Here is a 25732-nt window from a genome sequence, read left to right as displayed (position 1 = left end):
AGCCAAGCTTGCTAGGGAGTTGAAGTGCAGCAACATCAGGAGCAGGCATAGGCAAACTCGGCCCTCCAGATGTTTTGGGACTACAACTCCCATCATCCCTAGCTAACAGGAGCAGTGGTCAGGGCTGATGGGAACTGTAGTCTCAAAACATCTGGAGGGCCCAGTTTGCCTATGCCTGATCTGGAGGGTCAAAGACATACCTTCCGAGTTCCCTGAAAAAAAAACGGGACAGCTTGGTAGTGGTGCCCGCCCTGTGGAAGGCCCTCCCATCAGATGTCAAAGAGATAAACAACTACCTGAACTACCTGATAAACAATTGAAACTGTCTTGGTCGCGCTAGTCAATGATTTCCGGCGGGCTAGGGACAAAGGTGAGAGCTGTTTCCTAGTTCTGCTGGATCTCTTAGCGGCCTTTGACACCATCGACCATAACACCCAGTCTAGAGGGGCTGGGAGCTGGGGGCACTGTTATACAGTGGTTCCGCTCCTTCTTCCTGGGCCGTGTCCAGAAAGTGGTGTTGGGGGATGAGTGTTCAGACCCCTGGGCTCTCACTTGTGGGGTGCCTCAGGATTCCGTCCTGTCCCCCATGCTTTTTAATATCTATATGAAGCCGCTGGGAGAGATCATCAGGGGGTTTGGGCTGGGTGTTCATCAGTATGCAGATGATACCCAGTTCTACCTCTCTTTCAAATCAGAACCAGTGAAGGAAGTGAAGATCCTATGTGAGTGTCTGGAAGTGGTTGGAGGATGGATGGCAGCTTACAGATTGAGGTTGAATCCTGACAAGGCAGAAGTACTGTTTTTGGGCAACAGGGGGCGGGCAGGTGTGGGGAACTCCCTGGTCCTGAATGGGGTAACTGTACCCCTGAAGGACCAGGTGCATAGCCTGGGAGTCATTTTGGACTCACAACTGTCCATGGAGGTGCAGGTTAATTCTGTGTCCAGGGTGGCTGTCTACCAGCTCCATCTGGTACACAGGCTCAGGCCCTACCTGCGCGCAGACTGACTCTCCAGAGCCATGCATGCTCTGGTTATCTCCCGCTTGGACTACTGCCATGTGCTCTACGTGGGGCTACCTTTGAAGGTGACCCGGAAACTGCAATTAATCCAGAATGCGGCAGCTAGACTGGTGACTGGGAGTGGCTGCCGGGACCACATAACACCAGTCCTGAGAGATCTACATTGGCTCCCAGTATGTTTCCAAGCACAATTCAAAGTGTTGGTGTTGACCTTGAAAGCCTCGGTCCTGTATACCTGAAAGAGCGTCTCCAGCCCCATCGTTCAGCCCGGACGCTGAGATCCAGCGCCAAGGGCCTTCTGGCAGTTCCCTCATTGTGAGAGGTGAGGTTACAGGGAACCAGACAGAGGGCCTTCTTGGTAGTGGCGCCAACCCTGTGGAACGCCCTTCCATCAGATGTCAAGGAAATAAGCAGCTATCCTATTTTTAAGAGACAGCTGAAGGCAGCCCTCTTTAGGGAAGTTTTTAATATTTAATGCTGTATTGTTTTAACATTCGTTTGGGAGCCGCCTAGAGTGGCTGGGGAAACCCAGCCAGATGGGTGGGGTATGTATGTATAAATGAATGAATGAATGAATGAATTATTTATTTATTTATTTATACCCCGCCCATCTGGCTGGGTTTCCCCAGCCACTCTGGGCAGCTTCTAGCTGGATATTAAAAACACAGAAAAAGATCAAACATTAAAAACTTCCCTAAACAGGGTTGCCTTCAGATGTCTTCAAAAAGTCAGATAGTTGTTTATTTCTTTGATATCTGTTGGGAGGGCATTCCACAGGGCGGGCGCCACTACCGAGAAGGCCCTCTGCCTGGTTCCCTGTAGCTTCACTTCTCGCAGCAAGGGACCCGCCAGAAGGCCCTCGGCGCTGGACCTCAGTGTCTGGTCTGAACAATGGGGGTGGAGACGCTCCTTCAGGTATACAGGACCGAGGCCGTTTAGGGCTTTAAAGGTCAGCACCAACACTTTGAATTACTGATATTGAATTACTCTTACTGATAGGAGGAAAGAATTTCCAGATATTGGCTGTGATTTTGGGTGTCCCCCTTTCTCTCATGCTGCACTCTCCCCCTCCCCCCAAAGCACCTTTCTGGGGGCTAGAGAAAGGTGTGGATCACATGACTCCCCTGGCTCCCATTGAATGGGGGCATCTCCCAAATGAGGCCTTCATTTTAAAACTAATCCTATATCGGAGATCTTTAAATGCCAGTGCTACGTCCATAAGGTTCATCTCTGCACACTGGATCAGAACAGGGTTCGGAGGCAACCAAGAAACCTGCCCACAAGAGAACCTGCTGTCGTCTCTCTGTTGTGCTGATGGGGGACTTAGGGAGTCTGCTGAGTGCTGCACTGCAGACACAATCAATAAAGCTCATACTTTATGTACCTCATTACCGCTTCCTGTTGGTTTAAAGAGCTTCCAGTAACCTGGAGCAGAGCACCACGTGTCCTGGGAAGACGTAGGCAAGACGAGTGTGTGTGTGTTAATATTGAATGATAGAGCGCAAAAGTTTTATACACGGTCAACAAGCCGACATGCCCCAAGGCAGGTTCTTTAACACATTGATCCAACGTAAGAAGAGCAGCCTGCTGGATCATGCCAAAGGGGGACCCAGTTAGTCCCTCATCCTGTTCTCACAATGGCCAACTAGATGCCTGTGGGAAACCAGCAAGCCTGGTTAGAGCACAAGAGCCCTCTCCCCTCCTGTGGCTTCCACATGTGGTATTCAGAAGCATTGCTGTCTCCCAACTGTAGCCACCAATAGCTCCCCCCCCCGCATGAATTTGTATTTAAAGCCATCTAGGTTGGTGGACATCACTGCCTCTTGTGGGAGTGAGTTCCATAGGTTAACTAGGCACTGTGTGGGGTAAAAGTACTTTCTTTTGTTTGTCTTCAGTCTTCCAGTGATTGAAGGGCACATGGCTGTTGTGTCCTTTTCATGCTGCCCTCCCTGGATCCCATCCTCGCAAAGCTAGTCTGGCTTGAGGAGGAGCAGTGCAGCTTCGCAAAGCGGCTTGGGGCTGGTGTCACCAGCATGCAGCAGGCTCCTTTTGCCCTCCACATCCCGCCCCAGGTGTGTGTGTGCACGCGCACGTCCACCAGGTGCGGTTAAAGCACTTTCCGCTGTTGAATCCAATGTCTCACCTCGTCCAGCATCCTGTACTCACTGTGGCCAACCAGATGCCTGTAGGAAACCCACAAACAGGACCTGAGCACAAGAGCCCTCTCCCCTCCCCTGTGGCTTTCAACAACTAGCAAACTAGAAGAAGTGAGATGGACAGTCTGGGCTCTTAGCTGATTGTTAGTTGCTGAACTGAGCACACTGCAGCGTTCTGGCCAATAGAGGGGGTGCTGTCCTTTCCTTTATTACAGACATCCCTAGCTAACAGCAAGCACCTGGCTGAAGAAGAAAAATGCTGGAAATGTTTGCTGTGTTTCAAGCTTTGTGAAGAAGATCACAGAGCTTTCCAAATCCACTGTTTGTTTTTTTAAAAAAGGGCTAAGTTTTATACATTACCCTCAAGGTGGTTTCTCATTTAAAATGCTATGATCAGAGATGCAACAGACAAAACGGGAATTCTCCTGGTGGCCCCTTTCAGAACTGATGTCATCAGCTTCCAGTCCTGGACTCCTCCCTGTTTTACTGCTTCTGGGGGAATGGTAGTGGGGTGCCTTAGCTGAATAATCGGTGTTTGGTGGTAGTAGCAGATGGCATCAGTCAGCTCTTTCTATATGTACTTTGAGGTAGGTATACATCAAAATGCCAGCACATCTGAATGTCCCTTTATAGTACAGTGGTACCTCTGGCTACGAACTTAATCAGTTCTGGAGGTCATAACATGAGGCGCACTTTTGCTAATGGGGCCTCCCGCTGCTGCTGCCACGCCGCCAGAGCGCGACTTCCGCTCACATCCTGGGGCAAAGTTTGCAACAAGGGGCATCTACGTCCGGGTTAGTGGAGTGCATAACCCGAAGCATTCATAAGGAGGACGGGACATAACACAAGGTACCACTTTATTAAGTCACCATCTGGAAGCCTTCCTGTCCAGTGGAGACTGACCCATTATGGTCAGTAGGACACTGCCCCACCAACCTCGGTCGGCCGCTGCCTGCATGCCATCTTACGTGATACTACCTGTTAGTTTGCTCCTTCTCCCCCAGGCTCTGCTGTTGCCCTTGTAGTATCCAACAGCAAGGAGAATGGGAACAAAACTAATACAGTATTGGCTTTGACTCCACCTACTGTTAGCCTCCCAAAGGTACACCCTGCCAGTTCCACCAGCCACCACTGCTGCACCACAATACAGCCTGTGAATACATACTGTTGCTTTGACTTAAGGTAAAGGTAAGGGGACCCCTGACCATTAGGTCCAGTCGTGTCCAACTCTGGGGTTGTGGCGCTCATCTCGCATTACTGGCCGAGGGAGCCGGCGTACAGCTTCCAGGTCATGTGGCCAGCATGACTAAGCCGCTTCTGGTGAACCAGAGCAGCACATGGAAACGCTGTTTACTTTCCCGCTGGAGTGGTACCTATTTATCTACTTGCACTTTGACGTGCTTTTGAACTGCTAGGTTGGCAGGAGCTGGGACTGAGCAGCGGGAGCTCACCCCGTCCCATTGCGGGTATTTGAACCGCCGACCTTCTGACCAGCAAGCCCTAGGCTCTGTGGTTTAACCCACAGCGTACCTTCTGGCAATTGTTCATTCATGATCCAGTCTCTAAACCTCAACCTTCAAGGAGGGGGTGACGAGAAAGTGTGATGTAAAGTTCAATGGCCAAGACCACTCAGTGGGCGGCAGTTACATGAAAGACAGGTCCTTCAATTCCCCTTCCTCCTTTTCCTCCTTTCAACTTGTAATGTTCTATAAGAAAATTATAATAATGCACCAACAGCATTTTCGATTGAATTCCAGCTTATGCTTCCTTTCTTCCCAACCCACACCTGCTCACCATGCCCAAATCTGCTTTGCACACCTGGCTGCACAACGCAAAGCTTCAATTGTATTGAGCCCCTCAAGCAAAATCAGCATAAAAAAGGATCTATTTATTTTTCCAGGATTTTTTTTTTTGGGGGGGGGGGATGGAGAACGTTCTGGCTAATGGGGAAGTCCTATGAAGCCAGGTGGGGAGTATGGGGTGTTAGGGGAAGGGGATTTCCTCTGGTCCTGCTCCTTCCAGTGCTCCCGGGACGGGAGGCGAGGGCGGCCGGCTCGCAGCCCGCCTGGGACTGGCATGGGTGGCAGCGGCTGCACCGCTGGCGCACGAGCGCCCAGCCGCCAGCCCGCCCTTGGGGGAGGGGGCGGGTTGGGGAGGGGGCGGCCAGAATGCCGGTGGGCTCGATCCTTCCGGCGCCCCCATGCGTCCAGGGCGTCTGGGGGAGCGCGTGGGCGGTGCAACTTGCGCAAGCACCCGGCCGTCCATGGGGTCGGGTTGGGGAGGGGGCGCCCGGTATGCCGGCGGGCTCGCGGGGGCGCCCCTGGGGGCCCGGCGCCCTGGTGCACCGCGCCACCAGCCCAAATGGATGAGACGGACCTGATTTGACTTCACCCCTGGAGATACACTCCTTTATCTCTCAAAACTGATAGTTGCCAACAACTGACCCAGGCTACAATCTGACCATTTGGAACTGTCCCAAAACTCTGTTGACAAAAGAAAACTCACTGTCCAAAGTGTCAATTAAAAATAGCACTCTCTCTAGTGGTCCTGATATTGCAAGGATAGTTCCTTACCTATCGCTTTGACCCTATTTTACTTCTTGGGGTGGTAGCAAGGATTCTAGTTTCTGCCCCTTCCTGTGTATCTACAAATTGCATCTTGGTGCATGCATGCATGCATACATACATACATACATGCAAACAGTGATAGCTCCTGATAACTGGGGACACTAGGCAGGGCAGCTAATGGCAGGCATGGAGTGGTGGGGTCACCAAATGAGGAACCAATGGGCCTTAAGAGGTGGGATAACTGTGCTGCTTGCATTTTTGGATGGGGTGTGAATGTGTGTGTGAGAGAGAGAGAGGGAGAGGGAGAAGGAGAGAGAGAGAGACACTATGGATTCTCCTCTGAGGCAATGGCTATAAGGCTGTCAGGATGAGCTTCTGCACTTCAAAATCTACCGCTAGATTACTGTTTAGAAAACAGTGCTGAACAGGCTATTGCAAAATAAATGAACAGCTGGCAGAGAAAATTCTTCACTAAGCAATGAGTAATAAAAAGTGTATGTTAGGTTGGTAGCGGATTTAGATAGCAATCCTTGCTGTGAGCACAGGGGCATTCCGGCCGCACATTTTCCTCTCTGCAGTAATGCACTTAAGTCATTTAAGGCTGCATGCACACCATACATTTAAAGCATATATGCCTTCCCTCAAAGAATCATGGGAACTGTAGTCTATCCCTTGCAGGACTATGATCCCAGCACCCTTAACAAAATTGAGTTTGCAGGATTATTTTGGGGAAGCCATGTTCTTTAAGTGTATGGAGCAGATGTTGACAAAGGTGCAGGGCATGCCATGGATTACGAGAGAGTCAACTAACAATTATTGACACCCTTAATAACTACAGTTCCTCACATTCTTTGTGGGAAGGCATGTGCCTTAAATCTATAGTGCATAAGCAGCCTAGACGCTGAATTTAATGGCCTGACAAGGTGGGAGGTCATTTTTAGAGGTATAATGTATATTTCTTCACTTAAAAACATCAATCTTCAAATTGGCGTTTGCCCCAAAGTCCCACACCTGTCGCAGACCCTCCAAGTGTCCCTGTTTTCCAGGGACAGTCATGAATTTACAGAAGCTGTCTCAGTTTCTCATTTGATCCTGGAATGTCCTGCTTTTCTGTAGGACATCTCTATTTTCATCAGAAAAATGTTGGAGGGTATGGAATTATGCGACCCCCTGAGCCAAGGAAATAAGTAACTATACAGCCTTCAGAAGACACCTGATGGTAGTCCTGCATAGGGAAGTTTTTTTGAAGTTTAATGTTTTATTATGTTTTTATAAATATTGGAAGCTACCCAGAGTGGCTGGGGCAACCTCGTCAGATGGGTGGTGTATAAATAAAATTATAGTAACAACAACAATCATCTTTCCATTTGATCCTTGGGACTCTGCCCAGACCACCTCCCTCCCCAGCCACACCACCTACTGCTCTTCCTGCACTTCCTCCCTGAGTGTTTTTGCCTGGCTGGAATGGGTCTGACAATGCTTCTCACTTGCCTGTTGCACAGAGGTAGAAAATAGAAAATTGCATTAGTTGCACCATCCCCTTTAGCCTCTGGCCCTGCCCTCTTCTGGCATACGGCCCCCAGAAGCCTTCACAGAAGGATTGCAGGCCCCTCAGGCTGCAATATGTTCTGCACCCCTGTTAGAATGGAATATTTGCTTCCAGATGGGAATGATTGCTTTACAACTCTGCTTAGACTACTGGACTGTGCAACGCTGATTCCCAACCCCCTTCTCTCGCCCCCCCCCTCGCCCACTAGACCATGAGAAGACAAAACAAAACCTCTCCATGCTTTATTCTCCCAGGCTCTTAATCCACATTCTTTCACAAGTGCTAAAGCCACGCACTCAGTAATCTTAAAAAGAGATTGGAAAGTGAGGAAATAAACAGGCTTGGAAAGAAATCCCCTCCTCTTGTGACCCATCAGCACAAGCAATAATAATAAAGCTTTATTATTTTATAGAGTGTCTTCTCTGCCTGGCGTATCTCAGAATGCTTGAGATTAAATAGCACAGTTAGCGAATTAAATAATAGTTTGCAGAGTATTGGATGACTCAGGGGATTAGTAATGGGGCTATGGATCCTTTCACATCTAGGTCACCAGTTTGGAATCCAACTCGTGCTGGTTGCAATTTTTAATAAGGTGGGGGGTGGCTGATAGCCAGCAGGTGCCGACGTGTGTGGAATTGTGGTCTCCCGGGTGCAAAGGAGTGGGAGCATTTTCCAAAGCCTCCCTTTTAGCCATGGAAATGGCTGGGAGTTATGGACTAAGCTGCAAAGGAAAGGAAAGAAGAACTTGGTTGTTATGTGGTTTTTTTTTCCTGTAGGGTTCCTTTACTTGGTGTAAACCTAGGGTGGGAACCTCAGGCAAATGCTGCCCCCTGGATCTCTCTAACCGGCCCTCAGAATTCTCCCTGGGCCACACCCATCCCTGGCCCTGCTTTGCACCTCAAGAGTTTTAGTCTGGCTGGAATGTGTCATTGAACTCCGATTGTTTGTCTTGCTTGCCTGGACAGAAGATGCAGAGGGGTGTGTGAGCAGGGCCATAGCTAGGGGGTGGCAAGGTGGGCCCCCGCCAGGGGCGCAGGTGAGGAGGGGGCACAAAATCGACTAAAAATATGTCCATAAATATGTCTGTAAATAAAAATATCAATTATTGCCTCATAAGAAAATGTTTTAAATAGAGGGTGAATTGAATGGGTGGAGGGGGTGGGGTTTGGAGGAGAGGCGGAAAGAAGAGCTAATATGTCCATGAGTAGGGGTGCATTCTGGGTGGTTCTGCCAGGGGTGGTTCTGCCACCTAGCTACGGTTCTGTGTGTGAGTATGTGTAGACTGTAAAACATGCATTCAGTGCCCCACCCACTTTCGTGTCTGGCCCTGCCCACCATTTTCCTTTGGCCCTCAGAATGTTGCCTACAAGAGAATGTGGCCCTCAGGCTGAGAAAGTTTCCCCTTGCCTGCTGTCAACAATGTGAACAGCTATCATTCCTTACCTCCATCCTTCCACACGTTGAGAGAATTGAGGAATACTTTTCAGTGGCTATCAGCTAAATTGAACCTCCATGTTCAGGGGCAGTATCGTTGTGCATACAAGATGTCAAGGAACCTTGCCTTCATGCCCCGCCTTTAAGCTTATGAGGAGAATCTCACCAGGAAATCTATGCTCTATCTCTATGGATGGGGGCAGTGAATACCACTTGCTGGAAAATGGAGAAGGGGAGAGTTGCTCTTGTGCTCAGGTGTGACTTGCAGATTTCCTATGGGCATCTGGTTGGCCATTGTGAGAACAGGATGCTGGGTAGCTCAGTTGGGAGAGCATGAGACTCTCAATCACAGGGTCATGGGGTTGAGCTCCATGTTGGGCGAAAGATTCCTGCATTGTGGTCCCTTCCAACTCTACAGTTCTGTGATTCTGTGAGTAGATGGGCCATTGGCCTGATCCAGCAGGCTGTTCTTATGGGTGGCCAGTGTTAGGAACCTCATGCCACTTTAGACAAGCTGCACCTGGATCCTCTCCCCAGGATACTCCATTGCATTCTGTGGTCATTCCTCATTGGTCTATCTTGTGTGTGTTTTTTTTCATCAAGAGAATTACTACCTTAATGTTTTCTCCACACACACACACACACACACACACGTTTCCTTTTTTAGAATTCTGTAAACTTTGCCATTCTCCACTGCCTAGAATGACTGTATGCTCAGGTTAAAGATAATAGGTTGCATCCACAGTAGTGCTAAGCAAGCTTCCCATCAGTGCAAGTATTTCTGCCTCTGTCCCGACCCCACATCTGTTTTGGAGATTTTCCCCCAAACCCTCCAGAGCAGATTTGAGGAGGGCATGGGGAGTGGATAGGAGGAGGGGAGCCTGGGAGGGGCTGGAGCCTAATTGCAACAGTGGAAATCCTTGCACTGAGACACATTAGTTGGATACCACCCAAAGAACCCTAAATAGGGAGGGAACAAGGCCCTTGAAGCTTCCCATGAGTGGCACCTCGAAAGTATATTATGCAAGCACAGAGCTCACCTGGTCACAGTGATCCCAACTTTGGTGACACATATTGCATTTATATTTATATTTTTTTTTTAAAAAAATGCACCTATGTATATAAATCAACATTTGCAAATTTTATGAAAATTTATGTTGGGTTGCTGGTGCATTTCCTCTTCTTTAATTTTTTTTATTACAACACCTTTTCATGCAAGGAGCTCTAAGTTGTTGTACATGGTTCTCCCCTCCCCTGTTTTATCTTCACAACAACCCTGTGAGGTAGGTAAGGATGAGAGACTGCCACTGGCCCAAGCCAGTCACCCAGCCAGCTTCAGCAGGGCTGAGTGGAGATTGGAATCTTTCCCAGAACTACAATTCCCAGAGTTCCGTGAGAAGGGGGATGGACTGTTAAACAACCCTAGGAATTGTAGCTCTGGGAGGGGAACAGGAGGTCTCCTCCTAACAGCTCTCGGCCCCTTTAACAAACTACAGTTCCCAGGAATTGTAACCATCACAGTGATTTAAATGTGTGGTGTGATTGTGGCCTGAAGCCTAGAAGGACTCACTGGGGAGCTGAGCCAAATGACTGAGCATTTAGTATGAGAGAGAAAAGCATCTTAGATTGATTTTGTGGCACCTGGAAAGGCTGCCAAAGACAAGTGGAATGTATGGCTCTGGCGGCCGGGCCAAGGGAAGGGCAAGTAAAGGGAGCTGATGTCTCCTGAAGCTTGCCTTTGCCGCTCTCTCCTCGAGATAAAGGACTCAAATCCCCCGGGACTGTTTATGTCTTGCACTTCCTACCAGCAAGCGATTATATATATAGAAATAATAATTCAGTTAGCAAAGAAGCAGAGAGTGTAAGAGTGTGCTACTTATAGACAAATGGGGTGCTGTTGAGTTGTAAGGTGGGAAAGCTTGTAACTGAGCTGGCTGCCTTTGGTGGCAGGCAGACTAGGAAGAGGGAAACAAAACACTCAGTGGGTGTTGCTATTTTCAGGTGAGATTCAATCACAAAGTGGAAATTTTGGGTTGAACAATTAAGGTTGATTCAGGGCTCTCTGGTACATCAACACCGATTCCCCTCCACTCCCCCAAATCAGACTTTTTGTGATAAGGAAAGGGGTGAGGAAATGCACTGGAAAGATCATATTTGATGCATGCAACATTGTCTAACCTCTGCACAAATAAGAGTGAATGCTCAGTAAAGTAGCTGACTCGGTCTAACTTCCTGCAAACACATTGTGATGAATGGTCAGTAAACAGGTCACCTGGAAGCACTCAGTGCTGGAAATGATCGCACCCAGGTCTTGTTGTAGAAGAGTTGACTTCCAGCAGCCAGTGACTTTCTTAGCTGTGAATCGTGCCTCAGTTTCTTACTCTGTAAAGCGGGCAGAATAGCAATGGGGGGGGATGCCCATCGTCATCTGCTAGCAAGGTGGAGTAAACAATGTGGGCTGTGTCTGCCCATACATGTTGCTAACTGTGAACTAGCTGCAATATAGAATTATTGAATTGTATAATTGGAAGAGACCATGTAGAGTTGAGAGGGACCAGGAGGGCCATCAAGCTACCTGCAATGTAGGAGTTGCACCAAAGGAATTCAGGGTAAGATGGCTGTCCTACCTCTGTTTGAAAACCATATTTGTAGGTGGGGTACCCCAGTGGTGGCATCTATGTCATGGAACAGCCTCCTCAAAGTTACCCAGGAGGCACCATCCATATAATCTTTTTTGCACTAGATGAACATTTCCTTTCTCTTCACCCAGGTCAGTAAAAATAAATAAATTCCTTTTGTCCTTTCTTTTAACTGGGCCTCTCAGTTGGTTAGAGCATGGTGCTGACACTGCCAAGGTCTTGGGTTTGATCCCTGTATGGGCCAGGTGCATTGCTGGGGGTTGGACTAGATGATCCTCAGGGTGCCTTCCAACTCTAGAATTATATGATTCTATGGTTTGTATTTTGTTGTATATCTGTGGGAGAGCGAAAAGTTTTTAATGCTGTTTCTGCTTCTCTGTATTGTACTTTTAATATTGCAGTTTTGTTCTTTTCACTGATATGCCCAGAGAACATATGTGGTTGGCTGACCATACAAATGTAGTAAATAAATTTCCCAGCTGGAGGGTGGTAGCAAAAAGCGAGGTGTGTAGCGTCAACACCTTTTCCATGGAACAGAAAATGCCTGGCAGTTTCAGCTGTGTTTCTTCCCATCACGCTCATAATGTATCTAGCGATTCTTTGAGTGCTCTTGGCATTTCCCTATTAACAGTAATCTTCATATTATCAATTTACATATTTATTTGCTTTATTACCCACCCTTCACCATCGGGTCCCAGTTCAGGTTACAACAATGAAAAATTCAACATTAAAAGGGTTAAAACACGTTACAGGAATAGGGTAGCCCTTTATGGTAGAATTGTTATTATTATTATTATTACTATTATTATTCAATACTTTTAGACAGTTGTGATATAAAACGACATCCTATGCAAAACAACCATTAGAATAACCAGCCACCATTATTCCCATACTTCAGGCAGGGCAAACCGAGGCCTGAGAAAAAGAGTGGCTTGCCTCCAGCAGGTTTATCATCCAAATAGGATTTTTACCTCACTCATCCTGCACTTTAGCCTCTGCGCCACTCCATCCTCACCCTGCATTATCCACTTCGAGGGCGGATGGAGGCGGAAAGGGAGGAAAGCCCAGGGTTCAAATAAAAATCCACCAAGTTGGCTGGATGCCACCCTCTGGACTCACTCACCCTCCACCCTCACCCCCGTCAGACCTCGGGATAGTAGGTCGCAGTGGCAACAGCTCCGTGGCCGCCTGTAAAGAGGAATGCAGGACTCGAATACTACACACACATGATGATGATGATGATGATAATGGAGAGCTAGTTGTTTGAGAGCGGGCCCGCAAGGGTTAAGAAGTCCCGCTTCTCCGGCGTCCCAAGGTGCACCCGCCGGCGCCGCGAGGGTTAAAAGCAAGGAGAGTCTCCCCCCATTCCCCCCCCCCCATCCCCGGTGTCCTTGGCTGAGATTAATGTGCTAAGTCTGCGCTCCTGAGCGGCGCTGCCTGTGCCGCGGAGCCCAAGTGCTGGTCAGCGATGATGGAGTTGCTGCCATGACAACCCCTGCAAGCCGATGCGTGTGTGTGCTCCGGAGAGCCGGCGCGAGAGGCTGCGATTCGGCAGAGGAGGAGATGCGCCCAGCCAGGAGGCAGAGCGCATCCGGGATGCTGAACCTAGCCCTGGTCCAGGCAACAGCAGCAGCAGCCGGCACCGCCAGCTTTGCCATGCCTTTCCTCGCAGCCTCCCTTCGCTGAGCGGCGGCGAGGAGCACAGCTGAGCCGGGAAGAGGCTCTTATCCGCTCCCGACCACGAGCCGCAGCGCCGGGCAGCAGCGGCAGCCGGCCGGACCTTTCCTTCCATCCTGCCTTGTGGCGCAATCGGAGCTTTTGGAGCAGGAGGCCTGTGGCTTTTTCCTCTGAGATTACTCTGGGGGTCCTTTCCCCCCTCTTCGCCCCACCCATTCCCCGAGTTCTTCTGCGGGGAGTTTTTTTGGAACTCCGGCCGGAGGGGCCGCTCTGGAGCGCGTCGCTTTACGCGGCTGCGGAGCGCCCGCGCCGGAGCGCAGCGCACCTCCTCCAGCAAAGTGAGATGCACGAACTCTTGATCGGAAGCTCTGGTTTGTGAGGCGCGCAGAAACTTGGCCACCTTGGGGGGCCACTTCTTCTTCCTCCCTGGGACTCCGCTGGATGCCTTTCGGATCTCTAAAGCTACAAACCCAAAAACTGGATTTCTAAAGGCTCCGCCGCCCTCTCCCTCCTCATCGTCACTTTCTCTCCTCGCCTTCTGCGCCCACACTTGGCACCGCGAGGTGTCCCTATCAAACCAATCTCCATCCATCTCTCTGGTTGTTTTAATAAATAAATATATATATATTTGCCTTGAGGAAAGCCCAGGATGGGGGTCGGTGGGTGCTTAGTCCTGCCCTGGCGGTGCCTGGTCGTCCTGTCTCTCAGGCTCCTCTTCCTTGTGCCCGCAGGAGTGCCAGTGCGCAGCGGAGATAACACCTTCCCCAAGGCGATGGACAACGTGACCGTCCGGCAAGGGGAGAGCGCCACCCTCAGGTAGGAGCAGAGACTCTTTTTCTTTTTCTTCTGTTTTTACTCCTGGTTTGGGTAAGGGACAGAGCTGGTGATTAATAGGTGGTCAGCTGCTTATGTGCTATAGGTTTCATGCTCCTGTGTTGGCTGAGATTCTGGGAGGCTTGGTGGACGCACCAGGATGCATGGGATTTTGGGGTGCACTTTGGTTTCAGTCCCTGTCTCTGACAGCTCTGTGCATCAAGAGAACTGGTGTGCAGCTGTGGGTGTGGATGAGGCTGGAAAATGCCTGGCACGCTGCACATTGAGAGGGTTACACTATAGAAGGAAGGAGGTGTGGCTGGCAGGGGGGGAAGCTCTTTCTAGGAGAAATAGGATGGATTGTCTGTTTCATGGCTGTAAAGAAACAGGGGGCATATCTGTGTTTTTTGCCTCTTTGCCAGTCTGGCAGGTGAGCTTTCCAGTGTGCGTGTCGCCCCTCCTTGGCTTGGCGAAATTTCTTAAAAGGTGATGATGTTTTAAAGGCTGTTGGGACACTGCTATGCTTGGTCTCCCCCTGCTGTTGTTTGAGTTTGGGGGGGGGGGGAGAGAATGATGGTGGGTCGCATGTGTGTTGGTGGGGCAGCTTAGTCTGATATGTGCACCAAAACCTAATCTAGTTTTGCAAGAGTTTGTGCCTGTCTCAGAACAATGCTTTTTTGAAAACCGAAATAAAAAAGCCATCACTTATGCAGCTTACTGGTCTCTGCTCAGCCCTTGGTGGTGATGCCACAATACTCTTATGATGAAATGGGGGTGGGATGGGGAGACGGGAGGGGTGATATTTTCCAATAATGGGGAGGAATAACACTTTGGAGAGAGGTTGGTAAAGAACAGCCATGTTGCAGCTTTGAGCCCTTTTGAGATCTGGTGGCATTTTCCTTCTCATGAACCGAGTGGAGTCGACAACATGATGTGCTTATACAGCGGAAGGTGGAGGAGCTTGATGCGCGAGAATATTGCTCCACAACAGCACATATGGAAGGAACTCTATTCCCACGCTACCAATCCCACATCATGCCACTTCAGCTCTCATAGCTTTCTCAATGTGTGTGTAGGGGAGGGGGGGTTGTTAGGGTAATGAGGGTGTTGAAAACTCTGTCGGTTTCTTACCAAGAATCACAACTTCATTGCAATGCAGGAAATATACTGAGATAGATGGAACAATGGACTGCAGCTTCTTGAGCTCCCCCCCCCCCACTTCAACTGTGGGGCAATATTAAAATATTGCTTGCAGCAGGACTGGAATGGGTGAGAAGAGGCACAGCGGTTGCACCCTATCTAACTGCGTTGTCAATATTATATATATTAAAATCGCAGGGCTTTCCCCCAAAGAATCCTGGGAACTCTAGCATGTTAAGATTGCTGAGATTGGTACCTCTGTGAGGCGTAAAGTTCCCAGAATTCACTGGGGGAAGTCACATGCTTTAAAGATATGATGTGGGTGTGACTTCTGCTTGTCATCCAGTTCGTGTTTATTTCCATCTCCCTTGTTCCACCCTCAAGCTTTTCATAAAGAATCTGCTTCCAGAAGAACCTTAAGAGCACTTTTGGGTTGAGGCATAAAATAGATGTGCTTGTTTTTGCTAAGTATCAATATCATCAGCTTTCAGGCTTATTGAGTATCATTGCACCTATTGGTCAACTTTGTTCCCACTTAAATTGTGATGCCTGTTAAATACTATGATAATTGCGGTTTATTATTTTTAGTAGTATGTTGCAGTGATGTTCCTCTTTTTGTTCTACATTGTTATTTTTTTGTTCTACATTGTTATTTCTTGTCTCATTACACATGCTAAAGCTATTTTTTGTTATCTGCACACTATCCCTTGCTTTTTCCTGTAGGACTAATTGCAGTCGTTAACAGTCGTCAACAGGTCTACCATACCCATTGAGCCAATCACCCATCTCCTACAACCCTTCTGAGAAATACCCCACCCCACCCCACCCTTCCACCATATATAAGGGTCTGGCGACTTCTGCTTCAGTGTATCTGAAGAAGTGTGCATGCACACGAAAGCTTATACCAGAACAAACTTAGTTGGTCTATAAGGTGCTGTTGTTGTTCAGTCGTTCAGTCATGTCCGACTCTTCGTGACCCCATGGACCAGAGCACGCCAGGCACGCCTATCCTTCACTGCCTCTCGCAGTTTGGCCAAACTCATGTTAGTAGCTTCGAGAACATTGTCCAATCATCTCATCCTCTGTCGTCCCCTTCTCCTTGTGCCCTCCATCTTTCCCAACACCAGGGTCTTTTCTAGGGAGTCTTTTCTAGGGAGTCTATAAGGTGCTACTGGACATTTATTTATTTATATTTCAACTGCATCAGACCAACACAGCTACCTACCTGAATCTATTGTTATTTCATGTACTACTGAATTGGAGCTGTTTTGTATGTGAACCGATGTTGAGCACAGAGGCCTTTCTGTTAAATGTGATATATACATAAATTAACTGTGTCTATATGGCTGGTGGTTTTTAAGAAAACTCTGGAGACATTTTTATTCCAGCCTGCTATGATTAATTATTTTGCTACGCTTGAAGAATTTTAGCTGCCGCTGATTTTTTTTCAATTAATGGTTAAATTATAACTACTTTTGTTGTTCTAAAACTTTATGTAAGTTGCCCCAAGAAGGCGATGTGCCTTGAAAGATGGGTTGGAAGCCTTTAAGAACATAGGAGCAGTTCTGCTGGACCAGACCAAAGACCCATCTAGTCCAGCATCTTGTTCTCACGATAGCTGAACTAATGCTATTGGCCTATGGCAGTGATGTAGCATGAGTTGCCAGTGCCCGGGGCCATGTGGAGGCAGGTAGATAAGTGAGTAGGACTCAGACGGAATATGCATGTGCATCCAACTGCCTAACAGTGTCCGTGTTATGCAGGAGATCGCAGTCGCGGAGATAAGAAAAGAATAGTTGTTCCATTGTCTGGATAGATCACTTCCTGTTTCTCGTGGAGAAGCCATTTTCATTGGAGTGATGGAAGTGCACAGCTACATTGAGACAGCACCGGGTGTTGAAATTTTGCACCCCCTAACAATTTTGCACCTGGGGCAACTGCCCCTGTGCTCCTTTCCACCCCATACCACTGGCCTGTGGTGTCACTTGGGTTTCTGTCATATCCCCCAATTCTATTTAACATTTACCTGAAACAGCTAGGAGATGCTGTCAAGAGTTTTGGAGTTCAGTGCCTCTAGTGTGGTCGGTTGAAAGGCAGATAAGGGAAGTAGGGATTCAGCCTGTGCTGAATAGAGTTGCACTCCACTGAAAACTCACGTTTGCAAGTTGGACATACACCTGGGTTCAGCCTTGAGTCTAGATGCCCAGGTTTTGGCAGTGGCCACAAGTGAACTGCACATTTGAAGCAAGGGCACTAGCTGTGCAAATTCTTGGAGGTGTCTGATCCAGCCATGGTGTGACATGCCTTGGTTGTGCACCCTGTTTGGATTATTGTAACGTGTTCAAATATATCAAAGGATGTCATATAGAGGAGGGTGAAAGGTTGTTTTCTGCTGCTCCAGAGAAGCGGACACGGGACAATGGATTCAAACTACAAGAAAGAAGATTCCACCTAAACATTAGGAAGAACTTCCTGACAGTAAGAGCTGTCCGACAGTGGAATTTGCTGCCAAGGAGTGTGGTGGAGTCTCCTTCTTTGGAGGTCTTTAAGCAGAGGCTTGACAGCCATCTGTCAGGAATGCTTTGATGGTGTTTCCTGCTTGGCAGGGGGTTGGACTGGATGGACCTTGGGGTCTCTTCCAACTCTATGATTCTATGATTCTATGTGGGACTGCCATTGGAAAGTGTTTGAAAACTTCAGCAGGTCCATGTTGCTGCAGTCAGATTGCTTACTGGAGCCAGTTACAGGGAGAACTTCTTGTGACTACAGCCCGTCTTGCTACTGGTCTGTTTCTGGGCACAATTCAAAGTGTAAAGTTATGGCCTGCAAATCCAAACATAGCTTGTGTCCAGGCTATCTGAAGCACAATTGTCTCCCCATATGAGCCTGCCTGGGCTTCAGGTCTTCTGGGGAGGCCTTTCTTTGGGTCCCACCGCCTTCGCAGGCACATTTGGTGGGGACGCAAGAGAGGGCAGGGCATTCTCTGTGACTGCTCTCAGATTGTGGATCTCCCTTCCACAGGAAGCCAGCCTGGACCCCTCCCTGCTTTCCTTTCTCCAGCAGGTAAAGGACTTTTTGTTCCAATAGACATTGGCCACTAACTGGCTGTCGTGGCAGGGTCTTCTGTGGGTGGGTGCTCTTCTTTGTGTTTGTTTGTGCCCTTTTAAATGGTCCCTAGTGTTTTTGGTGCTATTTTTAATAAGGTTACTTGCTTTAAAAATATTTACATTTATTGTGTGCTTTTATAGTTGTATCTGTTTTGAGCTTCCTTGGGTTGTACACTGGGGTGAAGGTGGGGATTAAAATGAGTAAATAAATAAACCTGCAAGCAGGATCAGAGTGCAGCAGCGCTCTCTCCACTTCTGATTCCCAGCAACTGATACGGAATACCCTCCAATAAAGAACACCCTCCAATACCACCTACTGCAATGCACCATACCCTCCACTGCAACAGTGGAGGCAAAGTATAGCCATCACTGCTAGTAGCCATTACTAGACTTAATACTCCATGAATTTGTGTAATCCTCTTATAAGAACATATTCCAAATCAGAGTTCCACGAGTTTGTACAATCCTCTTTTTAATTGACCCAAGTTGGTAGGCATCACTGCCTCTTGTGGGAGCTATTGCTTAACCATGTGCTGTGTGAAGAAGTGCTTTTTTTTTAATCCCCCCCCCTGAATCTTCCAACATTCAGCTTTTTGGGGATGCCCAAGAGCTCTAATATTATGATTCAGCGAGCAAAGCTCTTTGCAATCCACTTTTTTCCATACCATGCATAATTGTACACCCTTTCACCATCTCTCCTGTTACTTGCCTTTTCTCCAAACTTAAAAAAGGTCTCAAATGTTGCAGCCTTTCCTGATTTTCTGTGAGTAAGTAAATGTTTCCCTGGTGAAAGGCATCTCTGTTTTACCACACCACTGCCTGGCCCCCTTTCCTTCCACTGTTATCCGCTGTTGAAAGTTGTGCTCAAAAACAAGTCATGCCAGAGAAATCTCATTTCTTTTTTTCATATATAGGGTTACCAGTTGGTGGATCAGGGCAATGCTGTGGACATACTGTATCTTGATTTCAGTAAGGTTACCTCAGAAGGTGATGCACTCTCCTTCATTGGAAGTTTTTAAGTAGATGTTGGATGACCATCTGCCATGGATGCTTTAGTTGAGATTCCTGTATTGCAGGGGGTTGGACTAGATCAGTGTTTTTCAACCACTGTTCCGCGGCACACTAGTGTGCCGCGAGATGTTGCCTGGTGTGCCGTGGGAAAAATTGAAAAATTACTTTATATATAGTCAATATAGGCACAGAGTTAATTTTTTTTTTAACATTTTCTAATGGTGGTGTGCCTCGTGATTTTTTTCATGAAACAAGTGTGCCTTTGCCCAAAAAAGGTTGAAAAACACTGGACTAGATGACCCTCAGGGACCCTTCCAGCTCTGCAATTCTATGATTCTGCTCTCTTTCTTTTTGATGGGTAAGGGAGTACCCTATAGATTCGTCTCAGGACCTGTCCCTGGTAAACAGGGACAACTAGAGCACAGCCACACTTTCTGTGTTCTCATGGGTATATTTCTCAAATTTCCTTTTACTGTAAGTTTCTTTCTCTGGAACAAATTTATTTGTGGAAATGACAGGGTAGAATGAACAAACATGCAAAACAGCTTCACCAGGAGGCCTCTTAGGAGGCATAGAGCAATGTGATTTATTGTTGTTGTTGTTGTTGTTGTTGTTGTTGTTGTTGTTGTTGTTGTTATTATTATTAAATAAATTCTTCAATCAGGGAGCATTTTATGTCTCCCCTCCCCCCAAAATCATTTAAGTATGCAGTTGAATATGAATGGCAAAACTCACTTCTGATTCAAAGCCGATTGTCAATAGTTTTTTTTTTTTTATTTAAAAGACTCTTTAAGACATTTCATCTACCTTGGATTTACTGTGGTTACTGTGCACACAGAATAACCAAGTTGTGTTTTAATCCTCCAAAGTTTGCTTAGTACCTAGCAGGACCACGGGTCTCCCTTTGGCCTTGGTCTCACCCCACCTGGAGAGTCCTCTGTCCATTTCTGGGCACCATAGTTTAAGAAAGATATTGACAAGCTGGAATGTGTGCAGAGGAGGGCACCCAAGATGATCAAGATTCTTGACATCTCTCCCAACCCTGCAGTTCTATTATACCAGCCAGTTTCCCTTAAGAAAAAAATGATATCACACAGGAGTGTGCATTATTGTTGAGGTCCCAGGAATAGTTCCAGTCAGTTGTAATATAGTCTGGCCAAAATTCTTTATATCTCACCTGTTGCCAGAATTGGAGAATGAAAAACCAAGCAGGGGTAGGGGGGAGAATTTAACTGAGCCATTTTTGCAATTGGTGCACAGACGTGTGATGTTATGATGCATGCCATTCATGCCTGTGAAGCAAAATATCATATGCGTGCACGGTTTTACCGCATTCATAGCTCAGAATACACAATGCACTGTGCATAGAAGCAGATGTGCATTCTGCTCTCACACATAGCTCCACCCCTTTATCAAGGAAGCAGCTAGGTGGGCTGCATCAGTGAGCCATTCCCAGGGTGTCGCCGCTCCTGCATGCTGACAGCTTCTAGGAGCCACAGGTGAGAGCTGAGCACAGGATGGGTATCAAAGGTGGCCAAACTACCCCAGAAGGATGTGTGACACACCAGAAGTACTCCTCCTCCCCTAACATACCATACATCCCCACATAGTAATGGTGGCCAAAGTCCTATAAACTGGGAGTCATCCCCTTGCCTTCTGAGAAAGGCTGTCATTCAGGGCAGAACACCTCCTTTGCATATAAAGGGTTGCAGGTTCAGTCCCTGGCATCTCCAAGTATACAGTTCCCGCCCATGCCTACCCCCCCCCCGAAGTGCAGAGATCAGGGTGATAAAACACAACAGTTGAACAGCACCCTTAACAAACTACAGTTCCCAGGATTCCTTGGGGGTAGCCATGCCTGCTCCAAGTGGCACGGCAGTGCTTTAAATGCATAGTGCAGATGGGGCCCTGCTGCTGTGTTAGCATGGATAGGATATGGTCGAACATAGAAGAATTTGCTAATATGAGGCAGCCCTTTGGGGACATCTCCTGATTAGTTTCTTCCTACCTTTCACTCCTGCATTCCCATTTCCTTCCCTGCCCTGACTTATTCCCTGTGTTCTTGTCCAACCATCGGAATCCTTGTTATCGGATCTGTATTCATGTTCCTTTCCAGGGTTCAGGCTCGTGGCTCGCGGCTCCTATGAAATATTCATCTCATTTTGATGTTCGTAAAGTTCAGTGCCTGATATTTTTCATCCTCTGAAATTATTTATTTCAGAGCTCTGGACTATAAAAATATCACTCTGACCTGCTTCCTACCTCCTCCTCTCCCCCCTCCTTAACTTTCCTGGGGATTACGGCATTTTGAAAAGGCCTGGCATTTCTTGCGGTGGATGAGTTCTTTGCTTTCTGATGAGAGACCGCCCATGTGCACACAAGACCACGTACAGGAGTCAGGGGGCTTGTGCGCCACTGGAAATATGCTGGAAGCAAAATTTGTCCTCTGTGGCATGCTGCAAACACGCCGCCTTCACACCCAACATTTAAAACACATTTATACCACTTTGCCACCACTTCCCCCCAGAAAAAAAGAATCCAGGGAACTATAGCTCACTGCAACAGAGCTACAGTTCCCAGCACCCCCTAGCAAACTAGTCTCCATGATTCTTTGGGGGGAAGACATGTGCTTTAAATGGGTGGTGTGGATGTGAGCCAAGTCAAAGTGTGCCCCAGTCCACGTTCACACAATACATTTAAAGAGCTATTGTAAGGACGTTCAGTGGTTGCTCATGAGCAATCAGCCAAATGCAGAACTTCTAAAAACTAAGTTCTTTATTGTGCAGATATTTACAGTGGAGCAAAAGTTCAAACGTCCATCTCATCCCTCTGCAGAGTCCGGGAATGAACCCTTCCGGTTCTTGGTCCAGCAAAAGAGGTGTGGGATCCTGAACCCCCGCCTCCCCCTTCCACGTCCTTCCTGTCTGCGAACTCGGAGCGTGGGAAACTGTCCCTGTTTCCCGCTTCCCCCTTGGTGCTCAGGCTCTGCGATCTCTTCACAGCCCCTGCGCCGACTTCCTGCCTCTAACTCCCCCACCCCACTGGAGGAATGGTCGCTTCCTGATGACGAGGGGGGTGACGAACTAGTGAACAAAGGGGGTGGTTCCCTGTACTGCAGGCTCTCCCGGGATGCTACCTGTCGTGGGGAGGGGGGTTTCCTGACATCCATGATACCACTAGGTCCTCTGGGAGCTGCAGTTTGTTAAGGGTGCTGATAGCTGTGAGGAGCCCCTCTTCTACTGATAGAGCTGTGCTTCTCAGAGTTCTTGTGAAGGAGAATGGACTGTTAAACCACTCTGGAAATCATAGCTTTGTGAGGAGAATAGGGGGTCTCCTAACAACTCTCAGCACCTTTAACATGCTCTGAGAGTTCTTTGGGGGACATGATGGGTGTTGCAAGGGGCATCATAACACTTTAAATGGATGGTACAAACGTGGCCTGAATCCCAGGCCCATGCATGTGGTTGTCTCATGACAACTTGAAGTGGCTTAGGGGTTGTCACCCCATATACAATCTTCTCACCCCTCCCCAGCAATTGTCTATCAGTGAAATGGTTGTAGTCCTTGGCAACATCCCAGTTGGATTACTGTTACACATTATACATGAGATACCTTGGAAGCTTCGATTGGTGACAAACCCAGCTGTCAGAATGTTTTGCGGCTGCTTCAGTCTTCGGAAAAATACACTTGTCTGTGCATGAGCCTAGATAAAGGTGCTTTAAAGCCCCACATAGTTAGGGAGCCAAATTCCTGAAGTGTCAGCTGTCCCAGTCCCAGCCTACCTTCTTCCTCGGAGGCCCAACTCCTGCCACCTTCCTTATCTTAAGTGTGCTACCAATATAGGTTTAGGAGCAGGTGTAGCATATTCTCTCCCTGCCGAACAAGGAGGCAATTGGTATTGTTATTTATGAGAACAAGTGATGGTGCAGCAGTTAGTCGGACTAGGACCTTGGTGGCCAGGGTTCAAATCCCCACTCAGCCATGGAGCTCATTGGGTGTCCTTGGGTGAGTCATTCACTCTCAGCCTGACCTATCTCATAGCGGGCGGGGGGAGAGGCATTGTGAGGATAAAATTGAGAGGAAGAGATGTATGTATGCCACCTTGAGCTCCTTGGAGGAAAGATGAGATACAAATGCAATAATTAAACAAATACAGATTGCCCTCCTCATCTTCTCAACAATCCTGGGAAGTAACCTAGGCTGAGATGAGGTGATTGGTCCAAGGCTACCCAGTGAACATCATTCCCAGGCCGGAGATTCTGGGTCTCATCATAGGCAGGGCTGTGACCCAGCTGCACAAAATCTGCCTTTTTCTAAGCTGAAAGAACCAGCAGGCCGGCTGGCCAAAGTGGCGCCACGGCTGTGGTTGTTACTTAAATGCAAAATACCTTTACAATGCTACGGAGCATCTGTCTTCTCAGAAATTCTTACAGCCACCCTGTAAGGAAGGCCAGTATTATTACTGGGCTTGTGCTGCAAATGCAGAGCTGTGTCTGCAAACTAGCAGCATGTTGGTGACCACCTAATCAGTGGAGACCTTAGGCAGAAGTCTAACCAGCAACTTTGTGGCCAGTGGAAGCACATTACAGTATTATCTCAGCTTAACCGACCTCACAGGGTTGTTGATGCAGGGATTAATGAGGGAGGGAAAACCATGTACTGGAGAAAAATGCAATCAATCAATCAGTCAATAATAGAGAATTTTATTTGTCGGGGTGGGGGACAGATTAGACTCTGTGTGCATGGCAGCCTGGTCAGCTGCACAAGTACAGAGTAGCATTGGGCTTTCAAAGCTTAATCTTGAGTATATTAAAGATTGGGCCCTTGAATCCTAACCTAGGAACCCTGCCTTCCAACCCCCTCTATGTCCCCATTGCAAAGCAAGCTTATATTGATGGGAGTTATATGTGGGATGTCACCGTGGAGAATGCTGCCACTGAGATGTATTAGGAGTGCTGGCTATTGACCTCTTTTCCCGACCCCAAAGCCGTAGCCTCTTGATTTGGCAGCCTTGGAAATGCTGACTAATGCTGAGGTGGAGGGAGAGTTCTAAAGGGGGCTTAGGCTGCATTCTCACATTAATTTATTCCGTTTCCCTAACTGTGAAGTTCCGTATTATATTTGAGCTTCCATGTGATGCCGAAGCCACTTCTGGAAATCCAGTGGAAGTGTTCATTTCTGTTTTGATTGGTTCCAGAAAGAATCACTCTGCAACCCCATCAATGCTGAAAATCGTGGGAGTAAAGTGACAAAATTTGGGGCGGTATCCTCAAATCGGGGGCGAAAACAGAAGCAGGCAGGTGCGGAAAGGGTTGGGAGATAGCGGTGACATTTATTGCTGTGTCACACCGTGCCCACTGGTCTGAATGAAAATTAGTGTGATGTGTTGGTATATCAGTCCAAAAGCCACAGTTCCATAATGCAACAGGTACTGCAGCATGAAAAGAACACCAGAAAACAGGACAGATGTGTAGCATCAGTAACACTAACACAGTATTCCTCACGTCTGAATGCATTTGAAGTGAGGCACCTTTCTATGCAGCAGTTGTGGAGGCTGGAGATTTGAAAAGGTTTGTCTAAGGTTGTTGGGGGGTTTTTTTAGCCCAACTTCTGCGTTGACTGGTCTGCTTGATATTTGGCAGCATTGCAGCACCGCTTGGTTTGTGATCTGCCTTGATATGCGCAAGAGGATACAATCCCAGCTGAGTCTTTATTGACCCATCCACTATTAAACTGAACTGGCTGGCATTTTAATTGCTTGTGCATGAAGATCAATTGCCAGTGAGATTCGGGAATAGAGTTACACCCTGTTGGCAGCCGCCCATCATATATAACAATATAGCAAACTCATTCTCAGAGTGCTTATGCTTATGTAGGCAAAATGGCACCACCCATGAAGAAGAGGGATGTGTCAACTTACTTGGGAGGAAGCCCTGAAGTTTGCAAAAGTGTCCCCACCAAAAAGAACCCCAAGGAAACATTCCTAAAGAGACGAACACACAGAGAGAAGCATGAGGATACTCCACATACTGATCTTGCTGGTCCTGCTTTTAGTGTACATGGGGGAAGGATAGCTCTTAATTTAGTTTCAGACCCTGTGTGTGACCCTTTGCTACCTGTCTGACTTGGTGTACATGCTTTTGAGCTGCTGGCTTATGAGTCAATGGAAGCAATAGCTGGAGCAATAACTTGTGCCTGTTGAATCCACAATCTGAACAGAAAAGTGTCTAGCTTCTTTCCATTCACCCAGGCGTCCTTTTAATTGCACATTCACAATGGCTTGTGCTCATGGTGGTATTGGGGCAGTTAGACGCATCCCCACTTCCAGTACTGTTTGTGCCTGCAAAAGTTACAGGTTGGACTTTGCATCCAATCCTATTGGAATCCTGCAATTTTTCGTACCACAAATGTCCCAGGGTGTGTATCTTGCTGTCCAGTTTTGTTGCTCTCTAGTGCAAGAGTTGCCCCTCCAGATGACAATAACTCAGAGCTGGCACCGTTACAGGTGTCACATAATATCCATTCTGCATGTATAAGAAAACAGTCTTTTAGTGTGGTGGCATCTACACTTCAGAAGAATGTGGGGCGGAGCAAGCTTAAATCACCACCTCTGCCCATTG

The 25732-nt window shown here is 47.8% G+C and overlaps 1 protein-coding gene across 10 annotated transcripts in view; it reads left to right on the top strand.

Moving 5' to 3' along the window:
* The window catches only part of NTM (neurotrimin), an 816980-nt gene that overhangs the window by 481342 nt on the left and 309906 nt on the right, over positions 1–25732 (top strand). For 7 of the 10 annotated variants that reach the window (XM_033171385.1, XM_033171384.1, XM_033171382.1 and 4 more), the window contains exon 1: positions 13487–13857. In XM_033171385.1, the coding sequence (XP_033027276.1) occupies positions 13691–13857 (167 nt within the window). In that variant the 5' untranslated portion in view covers positions 13487–13690. Of the gene's footprint in view, positions 1–13351; positions 13380–13486; positions 13858–25732 lie in introns of those variants that run through there. The other 3 variants (XM_033171387.1, XM_033171386.1, XM_033171377.1) reach the window with 3 other exon arrangements.

This window comes from Lacerta agilis, chromosome 15 (assembly GCF_009819535.1).
Source record: "Lacerta agilis isolate rLacAgi1 chromosome 15, rLacAgi1.pri, whole genome shotgun sequence".
Classification (NCBI taxonomy): Eukaryota; Metazoa; Chordata; class Lepidosauria; order Squamata; family Lacertidae; genus Lacerta; species Lacerta agilis.
The sequence above is the reverse complement of the archived record's forward strand: the minus strand, read 5'-3'. Positions and strand labels throughout refer to the sequence as shown.